General features: G+C 42.5%; 1 protein-coding gene across 1 annotated transcript in view; it reads right to left on the bottom strand.

Annotated features, from left to right (window-relative positions):
- TMC2 (transmembrane channel like 2) overlaps positions 1 to 20,636 on the bottom strand; it is a 62,477-nt gene that overhangs the window by 31,795 nt on the left and 10,046 nt on the right. Inside the window, exons 5-10 of the mRNA XM_075919832.1 lie at positions 19,372 to 19,462; positions 17,958 to 18,039; positions 17,706 to 17,812; positions 14,373 to 14,471; positions 4,871 to 5,013; positions 3,144 to 3,291 (exon numbers count right to left, since the gene is read on the bottom strand). Of these exons, the coding sequence (XP_075775947.1) occupies positions 3,144 to 3,291; positions 4,871 to 5,013; positions 14,373 to 14,471; positions 17,706 to 17,812; positions 17,958 to 18,039; positions 19,372 to 19,462 (670 nt within the window). The remainder of the gene's footprint in view (positions 1 to 3,143; positions 3,292 to 4,870; positions 5,014 to 14,372; positions 14,472 to 17,705; positions 17,813 to 17,957; positions 18,040 to 19,371; positions 19,463 to 20,636) is intronic.

Genomic DNA, 20,636 nt, shown 5'->3' on the forward strand with positions numbered 1-20,636 from the left:
CCTCCCCCCCCCCCACTACCTTGGCAGCTTGTGCCAATAATTTTCTCTGGAGAGTTCCCAAAAGCCCTAAATCAAATACACCTTTAAAGCTGGTTCTTTTGTAGCAAAGATCCTTCTGTTTTTATCTGTTTTGATGCATATGTGACCTCCCTTCTTTTTTCAAGGTCTCACTTTGAGTGTGAATAATGTAGCAAATTAAGTTCAAGAAATTCAAGGACTTTGTGGCGTAGGATTCAGCTAAAAAATTTGTATGGTATCAAATTGAATATAACGTTTTAACCACTGACTTTTCCTTCCACAACAATATAAGCATTTGGTTTCTCATTATATAAAATCATTTGAGGTATGTAGATACCTACATTTCTCTCTGCTCCTCTCAAAAATTCTAGAGATGTTTTATCCAATTCATTTTATATTTGGCTCTTCTGTGCACAGAGCTGATCCCAGCAGGTTGAAATGTTTCAAAAGAGACTTTTTGAATAAAAAAGTGGCTTTTTGAATAAAATGTTAATGGAAATTTTCTGTAACACCAAAACTGAATATTTTAGGGGTTAATAATTTTAAAGTTAAAAGTTCATTCATTTTTGTTCAGTTTTCCATTAAAATATTCAGTGTTCACTTTTCATAACCAAAATGTGTTAGCAAAACTTGATTTTTAAATTGAAAATGTTTTTTAAAAACTGACAACTTTTTCAGTTGTTGACTTCTGGATTTGTATTGAAAATCCAAAACTTTTCATGGGATATTAATTTTTTTCTGCAAATAACTGGCATTTTCCCACCAGCTCTATAGTGGATCTTCTCAGTATTTGCTTTTTCCATAACAATTTTCTTTAGAATTAATACAATATGGGTCCAGCTTTTTTCTGAAATAGATCAGTATAAATTCACAATGACTCCATTAACATCAGAGGAGTTATGATTTATACCAGCACAACTGAGGCAGAATTTGGTTGGTACTTGTAACATGATAATAAAGACACAAATGCAAATGTACACAAATACCTTCTTGTCCATCCTCCTTTCCATAAATATGTAATGAGTAAACAAAGAATGTTTGGCAAAAAGACTCCCCCATCCTCTTCATTCAAGTTTTGCTTGTATGGTGGAAGATTGTGAGAATTAACACAACTTCTACACTGAAACTAGAGATGGACTCCAAACCACACTCTTGGATCTGAATTCCCTTGTATATTTTTTGGGAAAGTTCAAGTGAGTACATCGTGGTTAGGACTAATCTCTCTCATTAGCACAATTCCACAGACTTTTGCTGGCAGAGCCAGTGGGTCTCATTTTAGCTTTGATATGGTGTGAGAGCAAGGAGGAGACACAAGAAATCATGTAGCCCTGGTCTACACTAGGGAGTTTTCAAAATAACTCCCCTTATTTTGAAATAACAAGTGGAGTGTCCACACTACCAAGCCTGTTATTTCAAAATAATGGGCTTGTTACAGTAAAACTCCAATAGTCCGGCATCCAATTGTACGACACTCCCGATAGTCCGGCATCAAACTGGCAAGAGCCTAGTGAGTGAGCTTCTGCAAAAAAACAAGTTACAAGGCAGCAGCTGAATTGAGCGAAACCAGATGGGAGTGAGTCAGTCTGCCACTGGCATTGTGTGACGCTGGACAGTGCTTGTGCTACAATAAAAAGGGTTAAAAATACTTTATATACAATATATACTCTGTGTGTGTGTGTGTGTGTGTGTGCGTGTACGTGTGTGTATATATATATATATATATATCCATCTTATAGTACCTCCTGATAGTCTAGCATATCCGATAATCCGGCATCACCTAGGTCCCAAAGGTTCCGGATTATCGGAAGTCTACTGTATTTTGAAATAACTCCTGCTTTCCACGATGAATAATGCTAATTTTGAAATAGCTATTCTGAAATACTGGTAGTGTGGATGCTCTAGTGCCACTATTTAGAAATAACGACTTCCCTGAATAATTCAGACTAATTACTCTCCACTGCTTCCTGGAGCTCTAAGTAGAAGTAGCGCATCCACATTAATGGAGCCTGCCTCAGAGGGTATGTCTACACTTGCCCCCTAGTTCGAACTAGGGAGGCAAATGAAGCATACCGAAGTTACTAATGAAGTGCGGGATTTAAATATCCTGCCCTTGATTAGCATATTTGCGGCTGGTCTCCATTTTAAAAGGCCGGTCGCCTGATTTAACTTGCCACGTGTAGTCCGATCCAAAACCCTTCCCTCGAATTAACTGTTACTCCTCATTGCACGAGGAGTAACAGTTAATTCGAGGGAAGGGTTTTGGATCGGACTACTGCGTCTACATGTGGCAAGTTAAATCAGGCGACCGGCCTTGTAAAATGGCGACCGGCTGTCAATATGCTAATCAAGGGCAGGATATTTAAATCCTGCACTTCATTAGCAACTTTGGTATGCTTCATTTGCCTCCCTAGTTCAAACTAGGGGGCAAGTGTAGACATACCGAGAGGCTTCCCTATAGTGTGGACATGCTAGTTTGAAATAATTATTTCAGGAGTTATTATTTCAAAATAATTTCCTAGTGTAGACATGCCCAGAGGGAAAAGCCCCGGAGATAGGATAACCAGCCTAAGAAGGAGCATGGATTAAGTTAAATATTGAATGGCTTATAAAAACAATCCTATTTCTTAAGCTGAGTCTCTAAGGCAGCAGACTAACACAAATGCCAGTAAGGCCATGAATTTGGACAAGAATCGTATCATGTGCATGCTATGTTGGGAAGAAGTGGAATTAAAATTAGCATCTGAATCCAAACTGCTGAGCCCTGCTGCTTCTGTAAGTGAAACAGGGGAGAAGGCACATAGGAAAGATTAAGCTCCACAATAATATCTCAGTTCCTTGCAATTGAAATCCACTCATTTATGCCTCTCTGAAGTTCCCTACTCCATTCTCCAGAGGAAAGTAAAACTGCTGTAGTCTTCTAAACCCTAAATATGGAAATGAGCACAGAACATATGAACTAGAATCACCATAGCTAATCGCTGTATCCCAGGGTGGCTTTGGGATGCTATTTAGAAAACCAACTTATTGTCCAATTTTCCCTTGAAATTCTGCTAAGGTAGATTCTGATAGCCTATCCAGAGGCAGGGAGCTCTCTGCAGAGAATGTGTATTGCATTTGGCTCTTACCTTGAAACTGGTTGTAATAGATGCAAATTTGTTGTCTGCAGTTTCCGGGTTGCCAATGAGGTAATCCCAACTTGTGAACATTTTCCAGCTGAAAGTGAAATTATTGTCATCCCCATCTCCTGTGCTTTCATTGGCATTTCTGGCCATCCTGTGTGACGACACAAATGGCAAGGTGTTTACTTGCCAAATATTATTCAGCCACTAGGCACCCTTGTATGCTATACAAAAATTCAGACAAATTGTCATTCCTAGTAAATAAGGAAAACAAAGCTGAGACTCTATGTGGCAGTATCTGGTTTGTTTCTGGTTGTAGCTATTTTCTTAAAATACATACCTCTGGTTTAAGGAGGCCTGAGTTCATATATCATGAATCTATTATTGCCTCAGTTTTATTTGATTCCTGAAAGTCCATTGGAGAGGGTCCAGTGGAGGGCAACAAAAATGATTAGGGGGCTGGAGCACATGACTTATCAGGAGAATCTGAAGGATTTGGGCTTGTTTAGTCTGCAGAAGAGAAGAGTGAGGGGGGATTTGATAGCGCCCTTCAATTACTTGGAGAGAGGTTCTAACGAGGATGGGGGAGAGGCTGTTCTAAGTAGTGACAGACGGTATCAGTAATGAAGCCACTTAAACTTCCAAAGGAAGAATTTTGGCAATTTGGGTGGAAGGAGAGTGACAGGTGTGATGTAGTGTTAGTACCTTGCTGGTTGCTGTGCTTGGGCTGTGGATGACCCTTTGTCTGTAAGCACTGCCCAGCGGGGGGCATCTTGAGGGCCCCATGACAGTGACCCTACCGGTTAAGAGAAGGGATGGAACAAAAGAAGTGAATGTTGGGGGAAGGGTCACTTGCTGGTTGGGAAACATGAAGAGAACAGCCTAAGCTGAGGGGCTAGGAGTGATGGACCCCTAACCCAAGGTATCTGAGGCATCCTGGCTCTGACTCCTGTAGCCACGTCTATGCTGAGCTGTATCCTGGAGAAGCAATAAACCCTCTATTCTACTGGCTGGCGGAGTCTGTTCTTGCTGCTATGGGGGTGCAGCGTTGGGGGAACTCTGACGCAACGTCACAACTGGAGCTTAAATAATTTGCCTGAGGAGGTTACTGAGGCAAAGTTACTAGAAGAGTTCTGGAGTTTACTAGATGAAACACACGAGCTTAGTTCAAAGGACAATTCTAGATGAGTGCAGAGAGATGGACCAAAACACAGAAGGTCCTTTACAGCCCTTATTACCTATGACCTGGGATTAATGAGGAAAATGCTGAGGCAAACTGCAAAGGTACTTAAACAAGTCTCTCCAAATATTGTTGAAATGGCAGACATTTACAGGTGTCCTAATACTACTTAGCAGTCTTAAAACATGTGTGAATGGTGGCTGGCAGTTCTGAAAAGAGGCCTGAGAAGAGAAGTCTTTGATTATATCCAGAGGCAAGACATCTCACCATGCCCTAGTTACATATCCCTGTCCTGCCTTGGAGAGGCCTTATCAAGGATTGTCTCTATGGCACTCAGCCTTTGCTCTCTCTGGCTAGGCTGCCAGGAAAAGCTTCCATTGTTGACAACTATAACTTTTGTGTCATGGATTCCAAACCCCTTGGAACTGGGCTGAAAATGGCATGCCATGCTCCTAAATATGCTATTTTGACAATAAGTGAAATGCAATACAGGTTACTTTGAATTTCGGAGAAAAAGGGAAAAAAAACATTAAACCCAAAGAACTGTACTTACGATCTTATAACAACCATCAGGCTGTAGCCAAATACACTAACTCCAACCATGAAATATGCCATCGGTAGCCTGTATTTCAACCAGCCAATTGTCCGTTGGTTGTTGTAGTACCCATAAAAAACAGCAGAATATTTGATATAACCCTAAAGAAAAAACAAACACAATCCCACACAGTAGTTTGATTCCTTATCTGTTACATGCATTTCTTTTACAAGAATGAAGGCCATTGCATTGTTTTAACTTATTGTTTGTTTGTTTTTTGGTAAATGTTGTTGCAAGTTAAAAGAGAAAAGTCTATTTAACAGTGAGGTTTTTTAGTTCCAATAATCTTGGGTTAATCTTGGGTTTTTAGTGATCAGCTTCTGAAATGCAGCTCCACTGACACCTTGATCAAATGCCTGTGATAGACATACTCTGCCTCTCTACTGACCAGAAGAATCTCTCTAGTGAGGGGAAGCAAGTCAGAGGGTGAAATTTGAGGAGTGAGCTGAACCTGTCCACTAATGAAGACTTCTTCTCTATCTGAGGATGACTCTCTTCTCCTTGTCTTAGATGCCTCTTTGATAGTTCATAGTTTGTCACTCTAGGTGATAAGCATAATCCTGGACCAAACACCCTAATTTTCTGAAAATTCTGAGGTGAATCCAAAACAATTTGGTCTCCCTCCCCTCCCAGGTCCCATCGCATCTACTTGAAACCTTCTCTTCTAATTGGAAAATGACTGGCTTTCACCCAATGCATCTGTGATGGATAGGAGGAGTGCTGGCCTTTTCTGAACATCCCAGCATTTGGTGACTAAAGGGGTTAAACTCAGGTAGCTAGGGGATGTTGGCAGGGAGCAAGGAGAGCCAATGGGAGAAGGTATTGAGATTGAATTGGAAGATATGCTTGCCTGCCTGCCTGCCTGCCTGCCTGCCTGCCTGCTGTTTTTCTTGTGAGAATTTTAAGCCAGGAGTTGGGGGAACATGAGGATTTGAACCAGATAGGACTACCATGCCTACAAAGAGTATTGGGCATGGAAATGGACTGGACCTTGAAGCACGGATATGGGAGTAGACGAGGAATGATTTTTGAGTTAGACATGATCCCTTATGCCTCGTGAAACAAGGTTTACAGGATCAATCAGAAAAGGCTTTCCTTGTCAACCAATCCCTGTCTTGACTGCCGCTTTGTGCCGACAAACAGCTGAGCCGGCACAACGCGGTGGCCATTTTTATTCTAATGAAGCGGGGGATATTTAAATTCCCGCTTCATTGACTATGTCGGTATGTCTAATTTACATGCCTCTGTCAGCAGAGGCATGTAGTGTAGACATACCCTTAGTTGTTCTGTAGCACATAGCAATCAGTTATGCTTTATCAAGTATATCTTTTTGTTTTGTTAATAAAATAAAGTTTTTTTAAGGAGACAGTTTGATTCTTGTGCCCTGGGAGGCAACAGGATGTCTATGTATGCATGCCTAAGACTGAGAGGTCAGCTATCAGAAATTGCAGTTTGTTTTCTCTTTTTTTCAAGTTCTTTTGTGGTAAAAGAGCTTGGGGGAACCCCTCTGGAAGAAGTCCAAGTGCTTTCTTCCTGAGTTCAAGAAGAAAGGGTTTTTTTGTTTCACTTGGTGATGGCAGCTATCTTCCAAGGCCAGGGAATCTGTGATCTTGGGGAGCTTTTAAGCAGAGGCGTATAGAGGCAAGGTATTTTTAAGGTCTCTTGCAGGCCCCCACCTTCTGCACTCAGAGTGCCAGAGTGGGGAACAGCCTTGCCAGCATCTCTCTTTTTTGGATGGCTTAGCTTCTAATACAAATTCATGCATTCCTAAAATCAAAATTATCTTTAGTCTTTTCCATGAAACCACTACTCTGATGACCTAGCAGCAATCAGGAAATACTCTGTTCTCTTCTGAAATGGAGCTATGTTTTATTACCCCCACAAGTGGACATTCACTGAGTTCTTATTCCTTTTGGACATCAGCAGATTCTTCCCCCTTTTTTGTAATAGCTGATCCATGTTGATGTGTGCTGTAGCACAGAGGTTCCCAACTGCCAGTCCGCAGTCTGTTGCTGGGCCATAAACTGCTGGCTGCTGGGCCACGGTGGCAGTCAGAGCTCAAGCCGGCTGATCCCAGCGGCTCGCCTCCAACAGCCATAGTGGCTCAGGTGGTGGCAGCAGGAGGCACCTCCCTCCCACCTCCCCACTCTGCGTTTGGGGAGGGAGGTGTGTGCACCACCAACGGCCACTCCCCCTGCCCGTGCGGCTGCTTTTGCCAGCAGCGGCAGGAGGAGGCAGAGCAGATCAGTGCTTCCCTCCCTCCTCCTGTAATGGGGCTCTGTGCTCCTCCCCCATGCTACCCAAGGAGGCATGAAGGAGGAGGGACATTCTCCCTGCCCACACAGCAGTAATAGCCACGCTCCCTAGAGGGGGCAGCCTTGCTCTGGAGAGTGCAAGGGTGTGGTGGGGTGGCAGCAAAGGGGTAATGGGTGAGGGTATGGTGGAGTCATGGGGCAAGAGGGTGTTGGAATGGGCTGTAGGGTCAGAGGTTAAAGCAGTGATTCCCAACCTTTCTCCCATGGAGGAACACCTAAAATAATTTTTCATATCCCGAGGAACCCCCTACCTATGAAAATGTTTGCTTGGTCAGAAAAAGTTGACAGCGGGGAGCACAATTCAATTACTGCTAAATTATTGTCAAGAAAATTTATTTGTAAAGAGCTGGGGTGTGTGTGTGTGTGTCAGTCAGCTTATATTGTAAGAAAAAAAATTGGAGCATTTTTCCTGTCTTTTTTTGTATTATCTAATCTTTTTTTTTCAAATATCAAAATAAAGTTTACTTAAACATCAAAATAAAGTCCACATCCAAATTCATGTCATCCACATGCCTACTAACAGTATTATTAGAAACAGGAACTTTGTCGATTTCACTTTCAGCGTCTTTGCTTATCATTGTACTTACTATTATTTTACAAGCAGGCATTATTAGACTTTCAGCAATAGTGTGACACTTCATTTTTGTGCAACTAGCTCAGCTACTAAATTGTTTGCTTCTTGAACCTTTTCACTGATAGTTACCTTCTTCTCAAAAACTTTACATTGTTTTCCTTGTGAATCCAAAAGTCGTTGAAATTAATCAACTGTTTTATTTGACAAGTGGCTATGATTAGTAGTAAAGTGTTGATTTAACTTGGTTGGGGCCATAGCTGTGTGTGTTAGTTTTTTCTTCCTTGCAAACAATGCATAATGGAATGGGGCAATTTTCATCCCCAGTCCATGTAAAACACATGGCCAAGTAACTGTCATTGTAAAGGTGAATTTTTTTTAATATCAGTCACTTCTCTTCCTGTTTCATTCTTACTTGGCTCTGATCATTTTGATTCATTTTCACTGTCCTCTCCTTCACTGATGTGCCTTCTTTTCATATACTTCCACATTTTTTTTTTATTTTCAACGGCCGTATGAAAATACTGTTACGTAGGTGAGATTTTAGATACATGAAAACAATCACAGTTTCGGTAAAAACGTTAATTACAAAACTGCACAAAGACTATAAAACTAGTTTCCGAAACGTGCACTAGAAAAGACTAGAACTGGGAAGCAGAAGGGCGGGCACAATACAACAAAATATAACCTTAGATATAAACGGACCAAAACAAAACAAAGAGGCAGTTGGTAGCGTACAAAGATTACTCCAGTATTGCCAATTACCAGACAAAAATTCCCGCAATATTTGAGGAATATTTGGATTTGTTCATGGTATTTCAAAATGTTTATGTATTCATTCCACGATTTATTGCGGAACCCCTGACGATGGTCTGCGGAACCCCAGGGTTCCACAGAACCCTGGTTGGGAAACACGGGGTTAAAGGGTCAAAGTGCATGGGGCGTAGGAAAGGGGTTCAAAGGGTGTTAGGCAAGGTGGGGAGCAAGGGACTGTGTTGGGGCTAGGCGGATGGCATAATTTTATTTGAGTATTTATTATTTATATAATGAATATGCAAATGAAATGTTGCTGGTCCACCAAAAGTTTGTGAATGGGTTTGCCAGTCTCCGGCATAAAAAAGGTTGGGAACTACTGCTGTAGCATATTGTACATCTTTTCTGCTTTGGTTGTTCTGTTCTTTACTGGGTAATAGAGACCTGGTGACAACATTCTAGAAATTTCCCATCTGTGCTTTCAATCAGGACTTTGGAAATATTGAGAAATATTCTAGGCTGTACACTAGTCCCAGTTTAATCAGTTCTTTGTAAAATCTCCTGCTGAGCTGGATGCGTTCAGTAAAAGTTGTTAGTTATTTATGTCTTTATTAATGGGAGATTTCTTGTTATCCAGGTCACAACACTGGCTGCATGGTTCTTTCTGCATGACTTCCAGCGGGTGGTGGGAACACTGCAATTCTGAGTTAAATGCCATAGGGTACAGAATGGCCTTTTGGACTTTTCTGTCATTATTGAAGAGCTATTGAGAGTAGAGCGGCAACACAGCAGCTGGTATGGCAGCAACATAGCCTCTTGGAAACTGTAGCAGATTATATTGTATATGTTGGGGAGAAGTAAAGTAAACAGCCTTCTAAAAGGCCATTCTGGAGTTCATTAGTGCAGAGTGGAGCTCCAGCCTGAAAAAAAGCCCTCCTAATGTTTTAGCTTTCTGGTCCCTCCTACTGCAAAGATAAAAAATTGTACAGAATGTCACACTGCATATTTTTGTATTTTCCTTCTGTGATTCATATAGTCTTATGGCCAAATGAGGTCTATTCTTCTGTCCAAATGAGGTCTATTATTTTCTATTGCTGTCATCAATTATGTAACTCACTTGCTGCCAAAGTATTCATTTATTCATTACTGTGTGTTGAAAAATATTTTTTTCCAACACTGTGTCTGTTAGAAATCTGCTTGAGAGATATTGGAGATATCAACTCTTTTCTCTTCACTTTAAATTTTCTCTTCAGGTTCCCCCCCCCCCATTGCATCACAGGCATGGTGCACACTGTAGTAACAAAAGGTGAGTCTCGCTAGCTGTTTGTCACAACAGTACAGTGTGGATGTATGCCAAGCAAAAGGCAACAATTTGGCAGCTATCTACAGATCTGCTCTTTTCTCTAGCATGGTCCCATATGGCTCCATCTCAGAGCAAATTTCCTTATCTGTTATGTTTGAAAGTTAGTCTTTCAAAAATACCAGCCACAGGTCAGCAACAAATGCTCTGTCTTGTGGCGCATTTCTCTCCCCTTCCCCTATCAAGACAGACTGTCTTGCTTTTTCTGCTACCTTCCTTTTTGATTTTTTAAAGATTCACTGTTCAAGTGTACTGTTCATTCTATGCAAACTTACTGAGGGTACCAATAATTAGCCCTGAGTTCCAGTAAGCTTTAGAAATACTGTCAAGTGAGCTTAGGGAGTGGGAGAAGAAGGTCCCCAATTAAAAATGGGTGGGACAATATAGCAGCTATATCAGGTTGCTTAAAAACACAGACATTTGAAGACCTGCTTAAAAGTTGGATTCATTTTGACCTACCTTCATGTTAGTATTTTTTAGAAAACTTTAATGATCTTTCCAGAAGTATCACCTGCAACAGTAGCTCTCAGCACTATTGGCTAGTATCTCAAACACCTTCAGAAATTCCATCTTTTAAAGTCCAATCTCAGGAGTTACCATACATAACAGAACTTTTTCACCCTCCTGCTAGTTTTCTCTGAGGGGCTGATTTAATAGATTGAAGATTTCCTAAAGGCGCAAAAGCATGTTGGTCTAAATTTTCAAGTGGAACTACTGATGTGGCACACAAGGGTGAGAATGCAGTTCCCCCCCACACCATGGTGCCCCAAGTAAGCGTGCTCCGGACAGTGGATTGTACAGCACTGTTCCCTGTAGGACTGTGCTACCGGTAGTAGTTACTGATGTGTAGTATCGTAAGGAAATGCTCCTATAAGATACTGCTATCAGAAGTAGCACAATCCTACAGGTATCAGTTATATGCAGTTTATTGTATAGAACTGCACCCCGTAGGACTGTGCTACTGGTTGCAGTGACTGATGCATATGATTGTAAGAAACTGCTATTATAAAACACTAATACCAGAACTAGCAAATGCCAATAGACCCAGTGATTGTCATCATGTTTCAGTCTTCTCTCACAGTGCTTCAGCTGAGGTTTAATCAGCACAGAGTAGAGCACAAAAATTACTTCTTGTGTCTTGCTCACAATACTGACGTTTGCTTTTTTTGCAAGAGTTTTACACTGTTGACTCGGATTTAGCTTGTGATGCAATGCACTTGCAAACCCCTCCCAATGTGTTTTCATTCACAACCTTATAAGTACATCCTCTAAGCAGAAGCAACTGGGGGGGGACGGGACCTGGAGGGCTGGGCAAGGGCCAGGACAATCCCCACCCCTGCTCGTCTTCTGTCCTGCTCTGCTCTTGCCCTACCTCATCCCCACACACACCAGCAGCAGTGGGAAAGTGCAGCAAGGCAGCCCCAACTCTCTTTGCTCTCCTGGCTACATCCCTCTGCTCCTGCCCATGGATTTTGAGGGATTGTGACCACTCAAGCCCCTCCCTCTACCCCATCTTACCTCTGTCTCAAAGCCATTACCTAAAGCAATAGTGAAGATTTTGAACAGAAATGTATGTAGAACTGATCCCTGCAGGACACCACTCATTATGCCCTTCCAACATGACAAAACTACTGATAACTACACCCTGGACACTATTTTCCAACCAGTTTTACACCCACCTTATTGTAGCTGCATCTAGGTTACGTTAGTATATCTTAACTTTAATAGTTATTGATACTATGTCAACCATTCCCTTCCCCCATCCACAAGGCTTGTTACCTTCTCTGTCCTAGACACTCGGGACTAGGGGCCAGGAAGCGGGGGGAGGGAGGAGGTACTAATAAGAGTATTTTAAATCCTCAAAATATGTTACACGCTCCTTCAAACTCTGCATGTTGGATGTTTTACAGTATTCTGTCTCCTGTCTGTATAGCAGTACAGCTAGAGAGAGGCTGTGGGGGGTGTAGCAGTAAGAGCCAATGAATTAGGACAGCTGTACTAAAAAGAACACAGCTGGGAAGCTGCCCTGTGCTCCTACAGAGTGCCCAGAGAGAGGTAATAAAAGCCCCTTTCTACCCCCCCACCTTTGCACACTCAGCAGGAGGCTCATCCCACTGGGGTAACTGTTACCCCCTCAGCCCTCTCTGTGTGTGGGGCAAACCCCCACACAGGCTGGCAGCATCTCCCCCTGAGCTAAACCCCACCTCCTATTCCACCCCCTTCCTGATTTTTCCCCTCCACCCCTCTTCTGCCTCAGCCTAAAGTGGCTTGATCTCCCCGGCCAGCAAATTTCTGCCCTCTGCTCAGACCCTGGCCCCCCCTTTCCTTCATTTTGCCCCCTTTCTCCCTTTTCAACTCCTGTAAGATGTAGTGCACAAATGTATACATAGTGTGGGTGAGGTAGAGGGCAGTAACTTCAGCAGAGCTACTGAGCACGCTCTGGATCTGTTTTGAGTAAATAAATAAAAGCAGGTTTGAGCAAATAAAAAAGCCCTTCTGCCATGGCCAGCCCCAAAGACTGGTGCCTCATTCCCACTGGGCTAACTGTGTTCACTCCTTTTGCCCTGCCTGTGCTGGGTCCCTGCAACAGTGGAGCTTACCAGCTGCTGTTCTCCTCATCAGCACTGATTTTAACTCTGCCTGCAGCTGCTTCATCCCCCTGACCAGTCAGCTTTCACCCTTCTCCTCTGTTTAGCCCCCTTTCTCCCTTTTTAACCACCTGTAAAATGTAGTCAACAGAAACTTATACATAGGAAAGGCAGGGGCTTCAGCACAGCAACTGAGCATACTCAGGAACCCTTAATTCTCCCTAAGTAGCACAGCCCTATAGGGAACAGCTTTGTGCAAGCCACCAGCCCGGGGAAGGCAGGAGCAGCGCACTGACCGAGCCTCAATCCCCATGCTCCAGCCAGCTGGGGCTGATTTCCCTTCCCTCCTCTGGGAGCGAAGCCCAGCCCTGCCCCCAACTGGCTGGAGCATGTGGGAGGGATACTTTCAGCAGAGTGCTGCTCCTGCCTTCCTCTGGCTGGCTGGAGCACACTTTCTTGGGGGACTATGGTGGGGTGCATTCACTCTTCGCACCTCCCTCCCCCCACATGTTTGGGCCTGTCTTGGTCTATTTTGACTTACAGTGCAGCAGAGATGTAACCATTCAGCTGTCTTTGTTTTTCCAAAATCTTTTGTTGAAAGTAAATCTGGGTTGCTTATGTCCACATAGGTCAGTAGTACCAAAGGGCACTACTGTCGCATATTTATTGAGTGTCATAGGTGAAATGAGTTGCTTTCACTCTGCTTATTAGTGGACAGTTGTTGCAAATCAAACTAATTGGCCTTCTTGTTGTAATTCTAACCAAAGAAGCCAACGATTGAGATATAGCCGGTCCCCGAGTTGCGAACGGTCGACTTACGACCGTTTGCAGTTACGACCAAAAGTGTCATAAATGGCGGACCCCGAGTTACGAACACGATCCGCACTTACGAACAGCGCGGTCACGTGTAACTCAATGGGGTCCGACTTATGAACAAACCGAGTTACGACCAATTGCTTGGTCCGTAACCGGTTCGTAAGTCGGAGACAGGCTGTATATAGAACTTCAGTCTTCCAGGGCTATACAGATAATTTTTTAAGGTATAGAGGGAGTAGGTTCCTAACTCTGATTTATCTTCTCCACTACGCTAAAGGGGAAAGTCGACTTAAGATACGCAACTTCAGCTACGTTAATTACGTAGCTGGAGTCGACTTATCTTAAATCATGTTTTCTCCCTGTCCATACAGCGGGAGGTTGATCGGAGCAAACACTCCTGTCAACTTCCCTCACTTCTTGTGAGGAGGAGGACTACTGGCACTGACAGGAGCACCCTCTAAGTTCAAATTGATAGGTCTGCACTAGACCCACTAATTCAAACTCTGGAAAAACGAATGTGGCAACATCGATCTTCCATGTAGTGTAGACAAGCCCCCAGTGAAGGACCTATGTAATTCCATTGACTTCAGTGGATTTATTTTTTATTTTATTGTAAAATGAGAATTAAATCTTAAACAGATATGTGCTCTCTCATTGTGCATGTGCACTCATTTTTTAACAGAAAGAACAGTAGCTTTTTCATGCTGACCCAACAATTGTATATGTATGTGTGGTATGTGCATTCCAAACACATTTGTGTATGAAAATCTGCTAAATCCACATGCAAACAAATGCATTTGTACAATAGGTTTTGTTTCAAAATGTTTTGGACTTGATCCAATGCTCATTGATATCAATAGGAGTGTTCTCATCTGAGGGGAAAAAACTGTAAGCGTGTTTGTATAAACACCATAAAATAATATGATTTAATCAATATGAGGGTCCAAATTAATCTCTGTAAACCTAGCAGTTTTAATGGAGTTACCTCAGGAATGGATTTGTTCCCTTACATATGAACACATCTCAGCTACACTGGAAATGAATGTACAGTACATACCTCAAAATCCCAAAGCACAGAAAAATCCATAGCAGTAGCTTGTTCAGCTCTGGGTACTGTTTTTCTAGGTATACTTCCATATGGCATTCCCATCAAGATCTAGGTGAGGTTTATGAAGACATGTTTATAGTATAGCACAGCGCAAATCATCTTTCATTTCTCCATATTATTTTAGAAATGTGAGTGTTTGTCCATCTGTGAGTCCATTTGTTCAAAAACACCTCCTGAACAGTAAGAGCTAGGACCACAAATTTGGCTGGTAGTTTCCTCTTATCATAACTTGAAGCAAGGTCGGGGTTTGGTTGTTCCAGAATGATGGGCTGTGCCTGGAATGGGATTGTTTTTCATGAAATGGAAAGGGAGGGGCCTGGTGGAGGGGGGGAGTTACACTGTGTCATGACCACAGGGAGGCAGCAAGGTGTCCAAGATAGGGACTGGGGGCAGGGGTGGAGAAGGGAACAGCTATCTACTATCTATTTCAGAGAGTTTGTTTGTGTGTCTGTGTATGTCTAGCTCCCAGCTGTGGGACATCCCTTCCCCTGTTGTGCCCACTGCAGGGGCCATGGACAGGCGCTCGTCACCTGGTTGTAAGGTCCTGCAGTGAGAAAGGTTTGGGGTTGTCCTTTCCAGAGCAGTCTGCATACTGAACCCCTCAACCCCAGTCCCACCACAGAACAATGATCTAAATGAAGAAAAAAACGTATTTGAGTTAAGGACGTGAGCAACAATGAGTAAATCTTCTAATTGGTTAAATATTTTCCTTGTAATAAGGTGCAACAGGGCAAAGGGAAGTTTTTAAAATGTGGAACAAATTCATAAACAGGGTTATTAAGCAAAGTTACAACATTCTGATTGCAAGTAGTGATTCAACTTGAAATAGCACATGCATATTTAATGATCCCCATAAATTTCCTAATGCTTCATAGGACTATCACAAGTGCAGAAAAATGCAGGTGTTTCTCGATATGGGCATATTATAGATTATAGCTCTGATTCACCACATTGGTTTAACATTAGTTTAACTTTGGACATGTGAATACTGCCATTGAAATCAAGTTAACTGACCTTAAGCACTTTGCTAAATTGGGATTTGACATAGTGAGAGTGTTTTCTGTAGCCACTTGACCATGTCTTGCTGGAAATTGCTCGGAGAATTGGGCATCAAGACGATAACATGAGGATAGAATAATGCCATAGCATCTTCCAATAGCATTGTGCAGGGCAAGATTTTCAGCAAGGCCAAAATTTATCAAAATTCTTTGGTAACCCTTTAAGAGTTGTCTATGAAGAAGTCATAAAGAGTTAAATAGTATTTATAAGTAGACTAGAACATTTACCCAGCATTGCTCAGGTTCTTAACTCAATTAATTTTTGTTTTTTGGAAAATAAACTGAAAATATGCATGCTTCATCTAAGTCATTTTTCTGGGGTGGGGTTGGAGATGAGGGGTTCAGTATAGAGGCTGGCCCAGCCCTCTCCCACTAGAACAGCTTGAGGCCAGGTGAGAAGCGCCTCTCCATGGCTGCTGCAACTCCAGCAGGCACATCCAGGGCAAGGGTGCATGTCTCCTGGCTAGGTCAGGTCCAGGCACCTGAGCCCCCTATGCTTCCTAGCCAGAATGAGGAATGTAGCAAAATATGCATTTTCCCCTCGCTCCCTGACTAAGGGGAACAGCCAGCAATGTCACCATATGAATTGGAAGTGGGGAAACTTCAGCCCCCCTGCCCTCCCTAAAGGGCACCTCATGGGAGAGGGGGAGGTTTGGGGCTGGGACAGTGCTGGGGGGAAGGGGGAGAGGTGCAGCCCCAGCCAGTCTTTCACCTGCCTGGTGATTCTGTGTATTTTCTGTATGGTTTTGTGAGAAGCAATCCCATTCATGTCACATCCCATTTTCCTGACACAACCAAACCCTGATCTTGCTTTAAGTTATGATAAGAGGAAGCTGTATACTGAACTTGGTGGTCCTAGATCTTACTGTTTAGGAGGAGTTTTTGAACAAAGAGACAGATGGACAAATTCTCTCAGATATATAGTAGACTATAGCCAGTGCACAGCAAAGACTAAATGCCTCATAATTTAGAATACATTTACAGCATGAAGCAGACAGACCATGTCAATTGCTCCCAATGCATTTGTTTTGCAAGGGTTATATACTTAGTTTTAAAGCTATTTATAATTACATGGTATTGCCCAGATCCGCTGCACATGATAATAGTTTAATGCACCATGAATAACATACATCCTGCAGAGACAAAATAGGCCCAGCTACTTCATCATACAGAAATGTACAATTTGTAAAGAAAGAAAATGCCATTGTATCATTCAGTTCTAATGGTTGTGCCTTTCCATGCTTACAGCATACTTTCAATCCAAATAGCTTTTATTTTAGATCAACAACAACATTAAAGAGAGGGAAAAGTGCAATCTCTCTCCGAGACTGCACTGTCTTCCCTCTCTAACAAACTGCATCACACAGGAACAGCTAGCAGTCTTGGTGGATAACCGTGTTAAGAAATGTGTTTGACAGTATCATGTCACTGTGTTTACATTTGGGTATGTACATCCTGGATTGCTTGTGGATATAGAGGACTATACTTCAAGTCAATACTTCCTGAGTTCTGTTTTTTCACTCTGCCCAAAATTTTCACTAATCTGAGCCTAGTGTTAGGCCCAAATCCATGGGTAGTTACTTAATGGTGGAATTTTTCAAAAGCATTTGTGAAGGGATATTCACCCCTAGGCTTGTCCTGAAAGGGTTAATGCAAACTGAGAAGGGGGCTAATTAATCCAACAGACCACAGCTGGGGGAAATCCATGGCTAGGCAATCCCCTGATTGACTGAGCTGGGCTAGCACTATAAAGGCAGGAAATTGGCAGCAGGATGGGGGTTGATGGGAAAACCTGCAGTTGCTCCTTGGGTGACAGCACGTAGGTTTTGGCTGCTAAACTAGGAGGGGGAACCAGGAAAGTAGCAGAGGGCTCAGGAAAAAGCAGTAAGAACTACAGGGAGAAGGCTGAGATTGCTGGCTAGAAGATACCTGAGCTGGAACCTAGAGCAGAGGGTGAGGCTGGTTTCCCCTGCCAGCCACTGTGGGAGTGGCACTACAAAGCAGTGAATTGGAAGGCTGCTTGAGTCTGTTTGTGATAAGAGACCTTCCAACACCAGAAAGGGCAATGAACTCATGAGCTATCACCAGATACAGTAACACTGAGAGTAACAAAGTACAGTTGGAAGTAACAATATCCCATCAATCTCATTTTGACATACACTAGGCGCAAGATACTACTGTATTTGCATGGATCTGAATGCAAGGTTGGGGCTGAAGCTCTTACCTCTGGAATTATAACCAGTCCAAATATTAAACCAAAAAGGACCAGATTTACTCCATACATCCATCGCAGAAATATGAAATAAGAAGCTACCGAGGAACCAAAGTGACCTTAAACAAAAAAAAAAAAGAAAAAAAGGCAAAGGTTGGAATTGTGACTGGGTAAAATTCTCAGTGATCAAGATTAATTGAAGTGACACAAAACAGTACAACAAAATCTTAGTCATGCTCCAGTCTAAATGGAAGTTGCACTTACTCTCCACTTCTTTTATCTTCATTTCCCAAGGTATACACTGTGTCTTAAAATTGTCAAAGTCTCTCTTAAATTTCACCCATTTCTGAAACAAACAAAAAAAAAAGTGTTGCAAATAGAGGTACAAGGTTAGGCTGATCATGGAGAGCAATCTGGGCCTGCTTTATCTGAGTTCCTAACATTAACACTTCACTGAGTTATTAAAATTTGGTAGCAAACTATAAAACCAGAGGGGAGTCTGAACCAAATTTCTGGACTTTCCCATCTCTATCTGAGTCTGACCTTTTTTACTCCTGTAAAGGTCCCTATCAAATTTCTGAATCTAGCAGAACCACCAGCCTCTACAGACCCCTGGGCAAGGTGGGAGAGGGGCAGCTCTGTGCTCACAAAAGAGGTGGAGCCAAGGGTGGAAGGGGCGAGGGTGAGGGTAGCCGGCCCTTAGTGCTGCCCAGAGCACAGCTTGCTGCTATCCTCCACCCTACCTCCTCAGACCTTAGTGCTGCCTGGAGCTCATGTCTCAACATTCCAACAGCAATTTTAAAGGGCCTGGGGCTTCGGCTGCTGCTGTTATCACTAAATTGCTAGGCCACAGGGAAATTTCCCTTTTGCCCCCCACCAGCAAGCCTGCCTGAATCCAAATGCTTCCAAATTCAGGTTCTGCACCCTAAATTTACTAGGCTTCTGGAGGATCAGAGTTAGTGTTGTGATTTAGCCCGTTGGTAGAGGTTGAAGCTGTACACCCAGATCTATGTATGGGCCCATTTCTATTTAAAAGAAGGATCCCTTTGACAAATATCAAGCCTGACTCTTTTCTCACTGAGATCAGTGGCTAAACAGCCATTGACTCCAATGGGAACAGGACACAATCTTTTCTTAATAAGTCTCAAATCCATGGAATTTCCACAACTTAGTTATAGACTCCAGTCTTGCAATGAGAAGTGGCAATTCTCGATGGTCATCTTCCCATTCAGTGGCCCAATTTGTAAACTGACAAAATGTCATTGAAGCTAATGGTACTATGCCTGGAGTTGGCTTTGTCTCCAATCCTTAGTGCAGTCAATACTTTAAAAGCTTTAACCTGTCAGAGAACACACCCAGAGACTCTCATTTTGCCCTGATTTACATGCTCTGCAACCTCCCTTACTGCAGGCCAGCTGCATGCGGTTTCAGTGGGAATAGAATTTGGCTCATATCCTGCATCATTGTGAACATGAATTTGGCTAGGAACCATGGAAAATGCAGCTATTCAGAGAACTAATATACATATGGGCAGCACTAACTCAGCTTCTGTAATGGTGACTATTTTGCCCAATGTGAGTTTATTGCTTGTAGCAAAAATACACAGTATTACTGACCAAGCAGCCGCTCTTCTATTTATCAAAACTTAAACAGCAAATAGACCTGATGCAGCACTTACCTTTGCCATCATCATCTTGTATGCATAGAATTTTTTCCCCTTTCCCTTTCCCAGTGCTCCTTCAAACTTCTCTACGAAAGCTTGTGCCTCCCTAGTTTAAAAATATAACAGTGATCGTGTTTATATTAAAACACTGAAAGAATCTTCACCAAGATGACACTGGGTGCAGAGAGTGGTGCTCAGTAACTTGTAATGTCTGTGAATTGTGCTATTATCAAAAGGTGGAAGATAGTGAGAATCAGAGACCTGGATTCTGTTCCCAACTTTGTCAAACATTTCATATGTGTATTTTTTTTGAACAAATATCTTAAGGTCCCTCTATTTGAGTCTCTGCGTACATAGGCCTAAGATCACCTAGTTCTCTTTCCAACAGTACTCACATGCTGGATCTTCCTTCCCTAATGATGGGAGACAGTTCTTCCATCTAAATACTTAACAGTGTGTTTGTCAGGAAGGAAGGGAAGATAAGCTTGTAGTTAAAGCACATGCCTGGGAGATAGCAGGTCTAGGTTCTGGTCCTGGATTTCATAAGGTGTGGCTTGGGCCAGTTGCTTGTGGATATTTCCAAAGTTGGATGCCTAAAGTGGGGCTCCCAAATCTGCATTTAGGTACCCTCATGTCAGAAAATGTTGATTTTTTTTCTTTGTTCTGTAGTTTCCCCATCTGTAAAATGGGATTAATAATGGCCTAGTTCACATCAGCTGTGTTTACAAGTCTCAGTTAGCTGATTGTAATGCTCTTTGAGATCCTTGAGTAAACTATTATTATGTACTCCAACCTATTCATTACATATTCTTGTGAAGCCAAGATAATGGAGCAGTTTTGATTAAGGAAATGAAAAAGTGTGTAGATGTGTCCTTCACTCTTGGTGGTTCTTTGCAGCTCTTTTAGGGGACAAAGAGATGAGGGTATAGTCAAACATGATCTCAGGCAACCTCATAGCTGCTACAACATTATAATAGTGTAATAGTCTATGCATTTTTGTAACATATTTCATGCTGAAGATCTCAAAGGCCTTTACAAATAATAAAAGACTGACCCTTCCAGCCCACCAGGCAGATCAAAAATGATTAGCCACCTTTTACAGATGAAGAAATTTAGGTACAGAAAGATGAAGTCACACCTTTGGTCTCTTCCCACGGACAAAGGTCTAGAGAAGCAAAGAGAAGAACCAGGCTTCTATAACTAGCCTGTGGGAATCTAACAGCATGCTATCCATGTGAGAGAGATCATGTGTCTACAGTTTAGGCTGGATCTTCAAAGTG

The sequence above is a fragment of the Pelodiscus sinensis genome, chromosome 2 (assembly GCF_049634645.1).
Source record: "Pelodiscus sinensis isolate JC-2024 chromosome 2, ASM4963464v1, whole genome shotgun sequence".
In the NCBI taxonomy this organism is placed as follows: Eukaryota; Metazoa; Chordata; order Testudines; family Trionychidae; genus Pelodiscus; species Pelodiscus sinensis.